The sequence below is a fragment of the Colletotrichum lupini genome, chromosome 5 (genome assembly GCF_023278565.1).
Source record: "Colletotrichum lupini chromosome 5, complete sequence".
In the NCBI taxonomy this organism is placed as follows: domain Eukaryota; kingdom Fungi; phylum Ascomycota; class Sordariomycetes; order Glomerellales; family Glomerellaceae; genus Colletotrichum; species Colletotrichum lupini.
In genome coordinates this window covers 665,677-681,991 of record NC_064678.1, presented here as the reverse complement: position 1 = coordinate 681,991, position 16,315 = coordinate 665,677, and the positions used below count along the sequence as shown (strand labels likewise).

Genomic DNA, 16,315 nt, shown 5'->3' with positions numbered 1-16,315 from the left:
TTATACACTGACAACTCTGAAAGCATGGAATTGTTCCTGGAATGGGGGAACGCTCTGTGGCAATGGCATGCTTTGTTTTCTGATACCCTCAGCTTGGACCTTGGCCCAAAGCCGCAACGCCTCTGTCCGTCGTTTGTATCAGCCACGCATCGTCCCTGCCACTCGACTCCCCCTCCCATCCATACCCTGAAGAAAAGCAAAAGCCAAACCCGAACCAAAGTTATTGTTCCTGTCTCGTCCCAAAAGCGTCTTGATCGTCATCGTCTGATTCGCAACTCTTTACCAGAGGAAAGGTTGAGGATCTAAATCGGCTGTCGGGATGTGTTCATAGTCGTTGCGATAATCCCACAGCTTGAACATGTCGCCATCCAGATAGCCTCCATCAAGCGCGAACTCTGCCGGAACGTGGCGGGGTTCGTGGTTGCCAGGTCTGGTCAGCCAAAGAACCTCATCGAAGATAAAGTCATTCATGGAACCGGATATGTGCAGCTTTCGGAGTGAAGGCGGCAAGGTTCGGATCAGAGGACTGCCCTCCACAACGGCCGGGTTGAGTGGATCAGAGCTTACGTCTGTAAAGTTGGCCTTGTTCGATTCAAAGACGCTGATGTCCACCCAGGCTGCCTCTAGTCTTGTGAAGGTGCTGAGCTCGAAGGCGGGGCTCTGCAAGTCAGTCTCACAGGTTCCGTTGAAGTCGATGACCAGAGTGCGGAGGGTGGCCCGACGTATTCCCAGAGCCCCAAGAATTAGCCACGGGTGGACGGCGTAGGGATGCATATCTCTCCGTATCGGCTTCTTCCAAAAGAACCGTTCCAGTCTAGGACAGGCTCGAATGGCACTGGCAAGAACGGGGAGCGGCATTGAACTGTCGTTAAAGGCAAGGGTTGTCAGATGCGTCGATGACCAGTTGTGGAACTGGAGAGCTGTGCCCACGATGTAAGACTCTTTCAGGTTTTTCGCTCCGTCAATGAACCTGGCGTTGAACAGCCTCTCGCGAGGCCAAGCCCAATGGCTTTCCGCATCGGTATAAGTCTTCCTCATAGAGAAAGACTTCAAGGAGGAAATTGTTGACTTGTTGGTTTGTTGGGTTGAGACAATCTCGTCCATGTCGTGGATGGCATCCAAGATTCCGGAAAGAGACAGCGGCTCTGCAGATAGAACGAAGTCTTGGGCATTGTTGACGAGAGTGAAGAGAAAAGCGGACGATAGCTCAAAGACATTGAAGGAGTGCATCACGACAGGCAAAGAAGCCTTCTTCAGCCAAGCCTCCAGTGTGATCAAGTCCCTGAAATACTCATAATCGGCAACATCAGCGGACGACAGCGCATGCTCGCCGTCAAGGTGGATGTACAACTGCTTGACTAGCCGACAAAGATCCTCGTTTTGTGAGAGGGTCTTCATCAGCGACAGCCACTGCCGAGGGGCTTTGAGCCCGCTATGAACACTGACAGATTCATATAGGAACGAGGTGAATAGTTTGTAGTGGCGACGGGATGTACGTGTCAAGGACACAAGCGCCTGACGTTGACCGCAAAGCTCCCTTTGGATGAGCCGGTCGTTGTTGAAGTTATGAAGGAGTTTCTTGCCAGGCGTATATTTCGGGCAAAGGTAAGAACCAATGTGTAGAACCACCTCAGTGGGAAGGTTTTGTAGCCCAGCCATGTTGAAGTGAGCCGCCAGAGGGACAGTTGAAGAATCAAGGGTGACTGTGGCAGCCCAACCGGCGGCGGCACCTGGGAAAGGTTAGCCCAAATTGAAGAAATCGTCTCAAACAGTCGTGAGCATTACGAACGATAGAAGAATGAGAGGGTAGAGAGCGTACTGCGTGAGGAGTCACTGCGTGAAAGAGAAGATGCTGGTAAGTGCGAGCGTCGAGTCGTGGGTAGCGACCACTAGCAAGAACCAGAGAGTAATGGGAAAGAAAAGTCTTACAGTTTCCTGGCTTGAGGAGAAGGCCCCCCTTCTGTGAACACCTCAAGGGAAGAAATTGGTAGTTGAAGTGAGGAAATAAAAAGGCTGGAAGAGGTAGGGTGGCGTGAAGAAGCAGTGGAGCTGGGTGGGTGGAAGAAGAGTGGTGAGTTGGGCAAGAGAGAAAAAGACGACTGGGGGAAAAAAAGAAGAAAAAGCACAAAAAGACCAATTTGTGACTGGGAAGGAACGCAGACGAGGAATTACGTTCAAGGAAGGAACGACAGAAGAATTTTCCACATCGCTATCTTATTGCTTCCTTCTCTATTTCTTTTTCCCCAAACGTGTGGTTTGCTTGAATATCACGCAGAATCAACTATCCCTCTAAAATATCATCCTTCCACTTGAAAGAACAGAGCAGTTTGTTTTCGTACAAGGGTCCAAAATCATACGTAGGTAGGTAGCCAGCTAATACTCCACGACTGCCCTGATGCCAAAGCGCGCTTTCCCTAAAGCAAGTGTGCCTCGAAGTCGAGCCGATGTTATTCTTTCTGTACTAAAGATCTACAGTGCCTCACTCATGGATCAGTTGTGTTATTGGAACAAGGTAATAGAGAATCACCTTGAGCAAAGTGACAAGGTCATTGTAGTGATATCAAGTGAAGTCAGGGCATAAAAAGGGCTTTATAAGCAGGCCGGAGCATTGAGAATTCGCCAAAAGCCTCTTTGTTTATCTATGGTGTCTATGAGGAGATTCCAAATGCCCGGGACGGTATAATTAATGTCCACTTCTTGGCTTGCATCTCTGAATGCAGCTGGGATTGTGCCATGTTCTATAGTCCATCGGAATGCATAGCTGTGAAAGGGCGATTGTTTTCTTGCCCCCTCAAAGGGAATTCCTTTACCACAACTCTCCAAGCGTGCACAGGGTGCTCGGAGATTCGATACCCGCCCTAATGAATCGTTCCTGGTATGACAAAGTGGTGTCTTTGTTGGTCTCGCCAATGTCTTCCTCCTTAGCATCACCATCTTGCAGGTAGCTTCCGCCGCCATAGCCGTCACCATCATTCATAATCGAGAAAGTCCAGTCGTCACCATTATCGCCGAGATCGTTCTGGTCCGTGTCATCTCCGTCGCTGTCGTCCTCATTTGGATCCCAAAGTTCTGGGAATCTCCGAACGAAGTCCTCCAGCTCAACCAAACTCATATTGGGGAATTTCTCGCGATCTGTCAACACCTCGCACATGTTATGACGAACTTGATGCTCGTTACCTGCCAAGTGAAGACGCTTGATTGAGGCGGGCAAAGAAGTGCTGAGCTTGTGTGTCAGTCGCTTGTGCTTTTCTGAACGACTGGAGGAGCCATATTTGACTTTCTTCAATACACTCGAGGCATCGACCCAGAGATTCTCCAGATTACTGAAGTCCGAAAGACTTCTGATAGCCTCATACTCTCCACGATACCAGTCATTGAGATCAAGGCAGAGAGTGAGGAGGGTAGTCGTCGTGTTCTGGTGCTCCCGGAGTATGGTAACAACCTCTTCGGGTGACACAGGCCAGTGTGGAACGTATGCATCTGCCCGGGAGTTCAGATACTTGAAAGAGACAAGGGAGGAGCAGCCTTGGATCATTCCTCGGATCTTCTGCTCATCCAAAAATGTCTCGGTGATGGTGAGACAAGTAACATTGGACCATTGTGAGTGGGTATCGAGAGGAGAGGCTGGTTGTCCATCCCGACTTGCAATGAAAATCGATCTGGCGTTCGGAGCGAAATGAAGTAAATGGTTCAGATCAAGAGGCGTAATAGTTGCGTCTGGATGACTCTTTGGAAGGCAACTCGGACGTACAGCGAGCATCTTGATATTCGGAAGTGGTCGCTGAACACCCCGAAAGGTCTGAATCTTGAGGGGATCTGAAGGGCCTGGCTCCCCTGTCCATAGTAGGCCATCGAGCTCGGTTCTGGACCATGGGCCGTACTGATCGCAAAACAGGCCTCCCGGCACTGCGAGACCTAGCTCTTGTACTCCGTGTACACGCGAAAGAATGATCTCGAGAAGAATGCCAAGGTGTAAGATCCGAGTTCTGGAGCATCGAGATTCCGACATTTGGAGAAGCTGTCCATCTTCCGAGTGCCAGAGGTAGTACGGTGACGGGGCGCCCGACTGTCTAGCAGCCCAGTGACTCCATTCGAGATCTGCCTCTGTAAAATCCTTGGTCTCCATGTTGCTAGGATCTAAGTGTAGATACAGTCTTCGGATGTTGACGGCAACATCTTTGTTGTCAATCAGAAACTGAATGAAGCACTTGAGCTTTTGGAAGCTGTTGGATCCATGGATGCTGATATTTCGGTAGAGCTCGGGAACCAGCATGTGCCGATACTTTCTGCAGGTACGTGAAAGATTCAAGGCTGAGGACCAAGCTGGTTGAATCCTTTTGGCCAGATCTGCATCCGTGTTGGTGACAGAGAACTGTTCCCGTAAAGAGGATGATGGGAACATCTGATATATGATTTCTGGAGGGAGATCATTTAGGGTCGCCATCATCAATGATTTGATCGTGAGTATCTGAGTGCAATGTGAACGGTGGACTGTGTGAGTTTCGAGTGATCTCTTTACTCTGAGGGGGGATTCTGGTACTAGATGACAGTCAATAGTTGTTCGCCAGGCTGAATACAAGAGATGGAACAACGTGATCGGGTTTAGGTACCTGGCAGATTATCGGCTGTGCCCTCAGAGGCCAAATGCAAGACCGTTCACGCAAGAGAGACCGCCTTGATAAGGGCCTTTGTGATCCTCGAGGGAGACAAGAAAGTTGTTGTGATTTTGATCAACTTCTGTCCGTGAAGCAATCAAACCGAAGTTGACGGAGAAGACCGACTTCAGATCGACGGAGTAGAGTATGAAAGGCAGAAAAAGGTGGCGAGGTGAATGTTGGGACTGGAAGTTTTTGCCTTCCTCGCCGGCCGCTTTGAAAAGCCAGAAAAGGTGAATGAAGGGGGGGAGAAAGGAGAAACGCGGTCAAGGTCGTGCTTTCCGCCGGGAGGACAACAAAATCTGGTAGGCAAAAACAAATCTCGATATTCACCACTACTAGCCTGAAAGGCGGAAAGGTGAAGTATTCAATGCACCTGGTCTCAAGCCCCACAGCTACCACGCCCTCGGGTCATAGGTATCTGTGTATTCTCATTGATGTCTGGGTGTATTCTCGCCAACATGTCTTTGCCAAAGCGGAAGGAACGACAGCGTTGTAGATTCTTTGGGCAGATCACTACCATTGCACCATCTACCTACCCCAGCCAGTCGACTTTCTTCCGATTTTGTACGATGATCAGTCACTATGAGGGCCTGTTAGAAGTATTTGGGATCGATATACCATATTTAGTCTACCCCTGGGACATACGGTAGTCTGAATAACAGCAGAACTTGCATTGCCAATGATGGGACTTAGGTTATTCAAACGATACTCATGAGTTTCTGCCTCTTCTACTTCTTTGGTCCTACATCAGATAACATAACAAAAAGTCATCCAATATAAGAGGATCAAGCTGGTCTTAGATGGGACTTGTAATGGGTATCAGGCCATCGATACAGCACCCGTAGTACCCAAACATTGAACAATGAGTATTGTTCAGACACATACTGGCTTTCATAAGGATGTGAACGTGAGGTTCTCGGTTTATAGCACAGCATCGTAACCGCGAAATAGCAGTCATCTCTATGAGTATAGTTCGCAATATTGAACTGATTGCCATTTGAAGTAATTGCCTGCTTAGTCGTTCCGCCGACGCTGTCGCGTTGGGATGAAGGAAGAAGTAGCAATAAACCAGATGTGTTTTTCTCTTTACCACTGCTATCTGAGGTTGAGCAACATCTTAAGTCACCTCGGCTTCACGTTTGGACGTCAATGTGTAGTTGCTGTGGGTATCGCCTTCGCAGTATAATTAAGGTAGGACCTGGACAATCTGGAAACACCTTTAGGCGAGTAGTCCCAATGCCCGAAAACGGGTTTAACGGGCCGCAATATCCGCGAGTTTAACTGACGTCGATTATTAATTGGCAAGCCAAGTCTTATGACCGTACCATTGAGCTGTTATTACTGGTGACGGAGTTCAAATGAAACCTTAATAATTGGAGAGACAAAAGATACGCCGGACTACTATGCGTCCGTATGCCCGTTAGCCAGCAATGACTGGCGCCTATATAATATCAGTATGTCCCGAGATAGTGATGGAGCGACTATTTATTAAGATAGCAGATAGACTTACGTTGTTTGCTTCTCGAATAATCCGTCTGAACTTCATCCCACAGGACACAATAATTGTGACACTCTCATCGCTCTCCGTCCGAAACCAACGTCCCGAGCAGTCCCTTTCAACAACAAAGGTTGAACCATGGGAAGACTCCCTGAGAACCGACCCTTCTCAACCCGGTGTATTCGAATGGTGGTACTTCGACTCTCACTTGGCCAATGGCGGAAAGCTCATGGTGGTATTCCATACCAAGCTCTTCACCAGCCCTCAAGTCGGACTCGAACCCAAGATTCAGATCCAACTCGAGACACCCGATGGCCGAGTCTGCAATGTCTTGCAAGCCTACAACCCAGATGAGTTCCACTCCAGCAGAGATGAGTGCGATGTCACCATCACTAGAGATGGCGTTGTCAACTTCTTCCGTGGCACGGGGCTCAAGGAGTATCACATTCGCGTGACGGTCGAGAGCCTTGATATCGACATCCAAATGACCAACACGACCTCGCCCTGGCGCCCTGGCAAAGGCCACGTTTGGTCCAAGGACAACGAATATTTTGATTGGTTCGTGGCGGTGCCCCAAGGGAAAGTCACCGCTACTTATACCATTGCTGGCGAGTCGCCAGTCACGGTGGACGGCGATGGATACCACGACAAGAACTGGGGCAACGCGCCGCTCGCTCAGACGATCAACCATTGGTACTGGGGCCGAGGAACACTCGGGCCTTACACTGTCATCTCATCCGCAAATGTTTTCTCCGAGAAGCACGACTCTGTTCTGGTCAAGACCTTTATGATCCAGCACAAGGATACTGTCGTGGCTGATGATGGATCCAAGGTTAGCTTCAATGCTGAAGGCATCGAATATGATGACAAGGTTGACCGCCCTGTTGCCGACACACTTCACTTTGAATACCAGAATGAAGGCACAGTCTTCGTCATTGAGTACCTCAGAGAAGAGACCACATTGCGCCAGCAGATGAGCGGGGCATGGTATCTCCGTTTTGCCGGCGGGATGAAACTCAAAAAGTACCAAAACAACGAGCTGGTTGAAGAGCATGTGGGCCACACTCAATGGGACTCGATGTGGTTTGGACAAGGGCGTAAAGAAGCCCTTCCTTACAGGAAATGATGAGTGTGAGGATGGCCACGACCTGCGAGGCAGTTTGGGTGGAGCTTCAGCGAGCTGTCTCAATCAACAGTCTCGACGCGGAACAAGAGAAGGATCAAAAAGGCCGCTGGAGAGGACGAGAGTCTCTAGATGAAATATGACTGGCGATGTCTCTATACACGTGCTATTGCTTGTGTTGATTTTAGAATAATAAGAAGGGTCAAGACTACAGTTCCTTCTCGGTAGGCTCTTGTATGCGTATTGAAGCCTAGCTCGACTTGTATCTCCCCCGCCAGCTTGCCATAAGAAATACTAACTCCCCAAAGCTCAACTTTATTGATTATGTCGGACATACACTTCAGCGTCATCCTCAGCAATTCCCCTCCACGTGCTTCATGGGTGCCGATAGATGGACGCCAAGTGAACGTATTCACTTAGAAGCATCAGGCAACCAGGAAAGTCCCTTCCACCTCTACAATATCATCGTCGTTCAGTCTCTGGACTTCAATGATCGACCGAGGGGGTTGTCTATTGGGGTCGTTCCCCCAAAGCTCCGTCTGTGCCTGATTGCACAGAGGCCTATACCGATACATATCGGTCACATACACAACAAGACGTACTGCCGAGAACCGATCAGTGCCAGCAAGCTCGGCAAGTTGGATCATGTTGGCGTAAGCTTGGCGGATCCGGTCAATACCCACCGGAGCAAGGGTATTGTTAGATGGGTAAATGCCGCGCATGCCTGCTCCCGCGCATTTGTCAGTGGCTATGGTGGGTAACGCGAGGCAAGTGGTTATGTACCGGCGACGTAAACAGTACTTCCTGCCTTTGACATCAGACTCCATGGACCAGTAGGTGGGAACATAATTGAGGGATTGAAGATCTCTACCCCTGCAGATGAGGTGTAGTTGGGTTCCAGGCGAAGCGAAGTCGCCGCTGATATTATGGATAGAATGCCGAGGAGCTTCATTATAGAGTGAATTGATACAAACACCTGCGGAATGCGAACGTTGAAAATTTAATCGTGAGCGCTTCAGGGGAGGACTCGGAACCCCTTTAATTGGGTTTATTTTCCACGCGCTGCTCAGTTCATGACATCATACCAAGCTGGCTTTGCATGCTTGGCGCCGATCAAGTCCCTCGCGTCTGTTTTCTTCTGTAATATGACACAAACTAGAAACTTTGGCTAGAGGTAACATTATTATGAGTCCGAGGGAACTACCTGCTACTGCCTTTTTAAGATCCGATACTTGATAGCGCAACGTGTGTGACCTATCGCTCGCATAGGTTTCACTTTTCCAAGCGGGATCACGAAGAAACCTGGGAGCAAGATTGAACTCTGGAACCTGGAGCAACCTTCCAATTTGCGAAAGTGAAGGCAGAGCATGTTTGGAAGTGAAAGGGCTGACTCTCCAGTTGCTAAAGATGGAAGCTGGGCCACGGGGGCGAGAAAAGGCTGCAGTGAATGACCTTTCCTATCTTGTGCCCTACTAATGCATAGAATCATGTACTTTCAGAGTAGTCACTCTACCTTACTGAGATTTAGATTATTATAATGCAACTAAACCGATCAATCTTAGAGATAGAGGCGAATAGACTGTTGAAGTCAAAAACTCCGACTATCTCAGTCAACCGGACGGACTCGTTCAATCCATAGCCACATGCCTGAGTGGTCTCAAGGATGCGCGGAGTCTGGTTCACTATAACATGACATTAGTATACGAATATGTAACGTTCCTGAAGTCTTCATGATTCATTCCTATCTCTACATTCTGGCAAGTCGTGAGGAAAGCCTCTTCATCGCCGGCGCATTACGTTTGTAACATATTGACTCCTAAGGTCTGAGTACACAACTCGGTTTCTGATGTACTTTCAAATGCCTTCTTACTGATTCGGCTTTTCCCATCTGATTCTTGATCAGCTTTTGCATATTACTGAGTAAGGCAATCGGATTGCCATCTCATCTCAAGACGTCGTCCGAATACAGTATTAAGCATTGTGAATCAAGTGTTCCACGTGAGTCTCTTGTACCGTGTTCGGTGTGTCTCAAACGCTAGTTCAAAAACGGAGGCTTCCAGCGATTATCATCGAAGACGCGCCGGATCCGAAACTTGGCGGGTCTAGTGTCTGACCAATACCGTCTGGTTCAAATAAGATATCCACGTGTTGAATTTTTAGGCACTTTGGGACATATGTTAGTTTCAACCCTAATGTCATGAACTTGCTGCACTGCCTGGCATTAAGACTAGGAAGACGGCTCAGAGCGGCTCCGCTACGAACCGGGACGAATCGCCGCTAAGCTGGACACTGAGCACTCCAGAAGAACAAGAACGAGAAAAATACTGAGTCGGAAGTCTCAATTAAGTAGAGCAAGTGCAAGACAGCGTTTGGTCTGGAGAATGCCTACAACGCCAGCAACTTGTGGTTTCTCTTTCCTAGAACATCCACTAAACACCAAGCTGCGTGCCTTGCCGCGATAACGCGTGGCCGAGGCGGGAGTCTCAGCTCGATAATCGCAAGCCCCCAACGAAAGCGTCTCGATTTTCCCGCAGAATGAACGAGGCTTGAAATATTGTTGGTCGAAAAACGACCTAGTGACTGAGACTTGTCAAATTTCGGCAGTGTCTCAGTCGGACTTTGAATCAGTGACACAGCTGAAATAAGCATCGAGCGGATGAGACTCTGTATGGCAGAATGCGATGGGCCTACGGAAGGAAATTGCTGCAAAGGAGCACTGCACCAAATGAACGGCCCTCTGCATGACGGTTCGGACTCTGGAGATTGAAGTTGCACTAAGCAGGCGAGCTACAGGAAATGGCATGATTCTAAAGAAACGGAGGGGTCGGCCCGTGACACGGTGCTTCCGTTGACTCTGGGTCATTCCGTGTGCAGTCCGGGAGATCATGAACTGTCTCAAGACTCACGTCTCGGAGTAAAATGGAGATCTATAAAACAGCTTGCAAGACAGCCTGAAAGGGACCGCTAATGGGATTTTCGCATCATTGTCAATCGCATCTCGGGCAGGCAGCACTAGGACTACCTTACCTCGGGATCTTTAGTCCATCATGAACCTCTCAAAGTTCCTCACGACTTTTCTCCTTTCTGCCCTGGCGGCGTCTCATCCCCTTCTCGAGAGAGATGAGCTCCAGGAAAGAGCTCAATTCCAAAAGACAGGCTTCATCATAGACCAGCACAACCGGGCGAGGGATCTCATGATTGCGTTAGAGAAGACAGAGCGACAAGGTATGTCTCAAGGCTGGTGCCTGCCAACGAATCTTTAACTAATCGATGCGAAACAGACGCCAAATTTAGAGAGAGTCTGTCTGCGGATTGCGCCCACGCAGATAGGATCGTTCAGAATATTCGACAGAAGGAGATGAAGACAGTTTGGAATCTGAACAACGGAAGCTTTGCTGGCGAGATGTTCGCCTTGGCCCGCCCAAAGATCGCAAACACGACCTTGTGGAAAGTCGTCCAACGTATGCCGAAAGGCGCTTTACTTCATGCGCATCTCTCAGCCATGCTCCCTTACAACACTTTGCTTTCTTCCGTCATCTCCGTGGAAGGGATGCTATTCAAGACCACAAAGACTATTGGCACCGCGGAAGGGCGCATTGCATCTCAGCCTGCATTCTTACCGCCAAACTCTGCCACCGTCAGCCAGTGGGCCGACATCGCCTCCGCAAACTACACAGGCCAGGTTGTGACTGTCGCAACTGCCATCGAGCAGTTTCCCGGGGGAGAGCCTGCGTTCCGCGATTTCATCATGAGCAAGTTGGTGCTTGCTCCCGACGTGGCGATACAGCACGAATTAGGAGTCGATGAGATTTGGCGTCGCTTCCAGCCCTTGTTTGGCACAGCAGGGACTATGCTGATCTACGAGCCCGTTGTACGAAGTTTCTGGAGGAATCTCTTTGACGAACTCGCGAGAGATAGGATCAGCTGGGTTGAGATCCGTTCTGGAGGCGCGGCGGGCAAGCTGGTAGAGACTGGGGCATCAGCATCGGATGACAGTGACGGTAAGAAATGGTGGGGTCTCATGGAGGAAGAGCTTGCCTACTTCAAGGGTCAGCATAACGATACCTTACAAACCGACGCTACTCTAGCTCCCTTTTACGGTGCTCGGGTTATCTGGGCAGACCAGCGATCTAAGCCGACGGATCAGATCCTAGCAAGTGAGTCAAACCTCTACATAGACGCAATATTACACACAATGATTACAGAGGCTAATGACTGTTGTGTAGGCATGAAAAGTGCATTGGAGCTGAAGGGCCACTTTTCAGAGCTATTCAGCGGATACGATTTAGTCTCCCAGGAAGACCTGGGCCGTACGCTGCTCGATCTTGCGCCGGAGCTATTGTGGTTTCAGCAGGAGGCGAAAGAGAAAAATCTCACCATGCCCTTCTTCTTCCACGCAGGGGAGACACTCGGCGATGGTAATTCGACCGATCTCAATCTGTTCGACGCTGTTCTTCTGGGGACACGAAGGATCGGCCACGGATTCTCGCTCTACAAGCATCCCGAGTTGATCCATGCTGTGAAGAAGAATAACATCATGGTTGAGGTGTGTCCCATCTCCAATGAGGTACTTCAGCTGGCTACGGATATTCTGCATCATCCCTTGCCAGCTATGATTGCGCACGGCGTCACGACGGCTATCAGCAACGATGATCCTGCAATGCTGGGACAGGACGCCGCCGGGCTGAGCTACGACTTCTATCAGGTCATTCAAGGGTTTGATAACGTTGGCCTCGCTGGACTGGTAGGATTCCTTTTACAAGCTTTGGTGCTTTTCCGTTGTTAACACATTATGACAGGGCGCCCTTGCGCAAAACAGCCTGCGGTGGTCCAATTTTGAAGACCAAGATGACAAGCAATGGGCGTTGGATATCGACCTGGGTGAAATAGGAAAAGGAACTAAGGGCCAGCGCATTCAGGAGTGGAATGTTCAGTTTGATTCCTATTGCCAGGAGATTGTCAAGGATTATGGCGCGGCATATGGAGGTTAGCGGACAACTGAATATGTGCCGAGTGGCGTGCACGGTCGGTAAGAACTCCGGGCTGAAGAGGTAATTACCGGATGCTTCTTTGATCCGGAAAGCGTGGGAGCGAGGACAAAAGTTGAGCCTCATCACTCAAGGTTTCTAAGCCTACAGTCATATTTTTGCCGGGAGGCGGCGGTACCTGGAATGTAAGCATGCTTACCATGCTTAAGCGCGAAATCTGCTGCAGTGCAAGGCCTTGAACCTATTGGAATGCAATTTCTTTCATCACTGCCCAAATGAAGCTATCCAAAAACACAACCGGATTAAACATGAACATTGATGTTGCCTTTCAAAGGTTTGCTAGCACGTATAATACCCAGGTGATAGGTTCTGGTTGATAATTTCAAGGCGATAACGGTGAGATAGAATATGGCTTCAACAAATTGACTTATTGCCGGTAAGACCCTGTGTGTTGAATGAAGTTATTTATGACTTCTTTGTAACGACTTATATAAGATACGGGGGTAGCAGGGTTTTGTGAAGAACAAATCTGGCGCAAGTCTTCTGAGACAAGAATAAGAGTTTGACATCACGAGACCCGGAAAGATGGCCATACAGTACCACTAACCACAGCGCCATGTTATAGAGGAAGGTCTGAAGTTCGTTCAAATTTCCACCACTGTTTGTCATATCAGTTCCTCCCCGTTTGATATGGAAACAATTAAAATGGTCCCTGAAATCGTCGACATAGCGCATACGCCTTTGCTCCAGGATCGGTTGAGTAATAAGGATACATTCAACATGCTGAAGCTTCGCTTTGGCTCATATTGCCCTCATTAAATGCTTCCACGGGGCCACGTTTCTGAGGTAGTAGCCGGTTAAAGATATCTAGACACTTTCACAGATCACTAACTAAACGTTGGGGCCACGATCGACAAAGATCATAGGAGGCAGCAGAGACCTTTCTAAAACAACAATAGTTAAGGAACTCGAGACTAGAACGAGGAGTATTAGAGGACGAAAGCTAGTTACCTCATAAGTAAAGCTCAGGGGTTATTAGTATCCCTATTATAGGGTAGTTAGTTCGAACCGTATTTTAATAAAAAGATTAATTAAACTATATAAATATCTACGTAATAAGTATAAAAAAGAGGTTTTAACCGTAGGTTAGGCTAGTTATGATAATTATAAATAGGGCCCTTAATTAGCCCCTACGTAGTTAGCTATATATTACGGTTAAATTAGACTTTTAATTTAATATTAACTTTTTCTTTTTTTTATTAATTTAATTATTATAATTAGAAATATAATTCAACTTTAGGCCCGTTTACTAAGTCGTTTCCTTTTCCCTCTTTTTTTTATTTTTTTTATATAACCTATCTTTTTATTTATATATTAACTGTTTTACTACTTACGAATTATTTTAACCCCTTATTAAGTACTACTTTTATAAAAGCGTTAATAAGGTTATTATTATTATTAATTTAATAAATCTTAAGTATTTCGCGCTTTTTATATAGTTACTTAAGGGCTATAATATTAATTATAAGCCTTTTTTTTTATTATCCCTAATTTAACGAGGTACTTATATAATAAATAAAAATGGGTATAAATAACCATTAAAATAAATAAAAAGCTAAGTTAATTATTAATCTTTTTTAGTATTATTAAAATTATATAAGAGAAGTTAACGCTATTAACTATATTATAGACCTCTAATATTAATATACTTCTTATTATTTATTTATTTTTAATTAACGAGTAATAAAATATATTATTATATATAATAAATTCGCTCTTATTTATATTCTTATTAATTAAGATAATAATATACCCTAATTACGAAATAAGGTCGTTATTATTTATAAATAACTTATTAATAAAAATATAAAGCTTATTAATTATAAGATCGATTAGATAGTAAACGAGGCCTCGATTAAGATTTGTTTATTACTACTTAAGCTACTTATTAAGTACTTTAACGTCTCGTTTAGTTAAATCTATAGCTTATATTACTTTAATATAATTAAAAATTACCTTAGGTTAATAAATACTTATAATATATACTTTTTATATAAACTTAGTTTTATATTACTTTTTAATATTAGTTACGTTCGGATTAACGAGGTTAATCTTCTTATTTTACCCTTTGTATTAAAAAATAATAGTTTCTTTTTTAATAATAAGAATCCTATTATTAAATATTAAGGGGGTATTTATTATAAAGACCTCTTTTAGCTTCGCTATAAAGCCCGCTTTTTAAAGCTCCTTATTCTTTTTTTTTATAAAATTAATATTAAATAGACTTAATATATCGTTAGTCTATATTCTAATAATCCTAAATTAATTACTTTTATATTTAAAAACTAATAAGTATAAGTTATACGTAAATATAACTATTAATAATTAATTAATATAAAAATTATAATAAGTAGCTTATTAATAAGTACCCGATTTTACGAGCTTATATAATAGCTTAAGTATTTTAATAATTATACTTTCTAAGTACTTACTAACTATTTCTTTTAGTAAATAGGCTAGGATTCTTTTTATAAGCCCTATAGCCGATTAAGTATAGGCTTAGGTAATATTATAGTTCTAAATCTTATATCCCTTTTTTTATAATAATATTATTAATATTATTATTAATCGTTAGTTATAGCGCTATATAATAAGCGATTATATAAATAGCATTACTTTTTTAACGTTACCGTACTCCTAAATTACGTATTTAGACTTCTTCTATAGCTAGGGTATTCTTTTTTTTTAAATCTTACGAACTATTCGTAATTTAAATATATAAAGGTTCGTATATTTCTTTAAGTTATAGAGGATAAATTAATAAACCCTTTAATTATAAAGAGTATTTATTTTAATAAAATCTAATCCCTTATATAGCTTTTTAATAATTATAATTACGCTTTTTTTATATAATTTAATTATTAATTTAAAATCGGCTTTTTTTATTATTATATAAAAAGTATTAATTACCTTATTATTAATAATAAATTATTATATTAGGGCTTATTATTATAGTCTTTTATAACGTCTCGTTAGTAATATTAATACCCTTTTAATAATTTCCTTTTCCTCGTTATTTATTAATACTATTATAACGATCTCGTTAAAAGTAATTTCTTAAGCTTTTATTATAAGTTATATAGTTTCCCCTAGCTCTTTTTCTTTTTATAAATTAAAAATTACTTTATTAAAATTTATATAATATAGTCTAATTACTATAATTAATACTTCGAGGGGCTAGTTACGATCCTTTATAACTATATAAGAGCGCTCGTTAATAAAAGTTAATTTATATAGCCTAGCTTATTATTAAGTAACTTCGTATTATATTTATATATCTAAATTTAGTAATATATCTAAATTAACTCTTATATTAGGCTTATTATATATAGTAATTACCTCGTTAATTTACTTTTTTATACTTATTTTATATAATACTTATATCGCTTTTTTAATTACTTAAGCTCGTTAATTTACGTTTAGTAATAATAATAAGGCTAAAGTCGTTTTTAAATATATTCTAAATATTAATAGCGTTAGTATAAGCCCGTTAGGCCTTATAATATCGTTATAGTATTTAAGTACTATTTAAAAATATTCGTTATTAATAAAATCTAAATTTTCTTTTTTTATAATTCTAAATACCCTTTTTAATTATTAGTATACTCTTTTTACCTTTTTAATATTATAATACGCTTTAATAAGTACGATTTTTAGTTATATATTATAAACCGTCGCATTTTCTTTAAATTCTACTAATTTAAAACTAATACTAGCGTTAGTTCTAATACTATTTAGTAATCCTTAGTATATATCGATCTATCCTCTTTATAGGGCTACTTATAATATTTTTATTTATAAATCCTAAAAGAATTACCTTATTTAAAAAGATATAGCTACGTCGATTATATATTAGACCGGCCGACTATTTAAGTAAAAGATATTAATAACGATTTCTTAGTTAAAGTTAAGCTTATTATATAATTTAAATTTAAATTTATATAAGCTTTACGTATTTATTTAATATTAATAATATACTTTTATTAAT

The 16,315-nt window shown here is 43.7% G+C and overlaps 5 protein-coding genes across 5 annotated transcripts; 2 read left to right on the top strand and 3 right to left on the bottom strand.

Annotated features, from left to right (window-relative positions):
- Positions 1–279: 279 nt before the first annotated feature.
- Positions 280–1,659, bottom strand: CLUP02_09626 (uncharacterized protein; the record flags this gene model as incomplete). Its single annotated transcript, XM_049288604.1, has 1 exon — positions 280–1,659. The coding sequence occupies one exon, from the start codon at positions 1,657–1,659 to the stop codon at positions 280–282; it is 1,380 nt and encodes a 459-aa protein (XP_049145748.1).
- Positions 1,660–2,806: 1,147 nt separating this feature from the next.
- CLUP02_09625 (uncharacterized protein) lies at positions 2,807–4,273 on the bottom strand (the record flags this gene model as incomplete). The annotated part of the gene is made up of 3 exons (XM_049288603.1): positions 2,807–3,019; positions 3,290–3,547; positions 3,752–4,273. 3 exons carry the CDS (start codon positions 4,271–4,273, stop codon positions 2,807–2,809), a joined length of 993 nt encoding a protein of 330 aa, XP_049145747.1.
- Positions 4,274–6,088: 1,815 nt separating this feature from the next.
- Positions 6,089–7,282, top strand: CLUP02_09624 (uncharacterized protein; the record flags this gene model as incomplete). Its single annotated transcript, XM_049288602.1, has 2 exons — positions 6,089–6,112; positions 6,212–7,282. The coding sequence occupies 2 exons, from the start codon at positions 6,089–6,091 to the stop codon at positions 7,280–7,282; spliced, it is 1,095 nt and encodes a 364-aa protein (XP_049145746.1).
- A 422-nt stretch (positions 7,283–7,704) lies between these two features.
- Positions 7,705–10,142, bottom strand: CLUP02_09623 (endoribonuclease L-PSP; the record flags this gene model as incomplete). The annotated part of the gene is made up of 12 exons (XM_049288601.1): positions 7,705–7,818; positions 7,882–8,003; positions 8,063–8,255; positions 8,358–8,447; positions 8,512–8,717; positions 8,824–8,961; positions 9,077–9,095; positions 9,150–9,220; positions 9,328–9,506; positions 9,570–9,664; positions 9,717–9,852; positions 9,943–10,142. 12 exons carry the CDS (start codon positions 10,140–10,142, stop codon positions 7,705–7,707), a joined length of 1,563 nt encoding a protein of 520 aa, XP_049145745.1.
- Positions 10,143–10,326: 184 nt separating this feature from the next.
- CLUP02_09622 (adenosine/AMP deaminase) lies at positions 10,327–12,506 on the top strand (the record flags this gene model as incomplete). Its single annotated transcript, XM_049288600.1, has 5 exons — positions 10,327–10,504; positions 10,561–11,436; positions 11,506–12,023; positions 12,079–12,265; positions 12,388–12,506. The coding sequence occupies 5 exons, from the start codon at positions 10,327–10,329 to the stop codon at positions 12,504–12,506; spliced, it is 1,878 nt and encodes a 625-aa protein (XP_049145744.1).
- Positions 12,507–16,315: the final 3,809 nt, after the last annotated feature.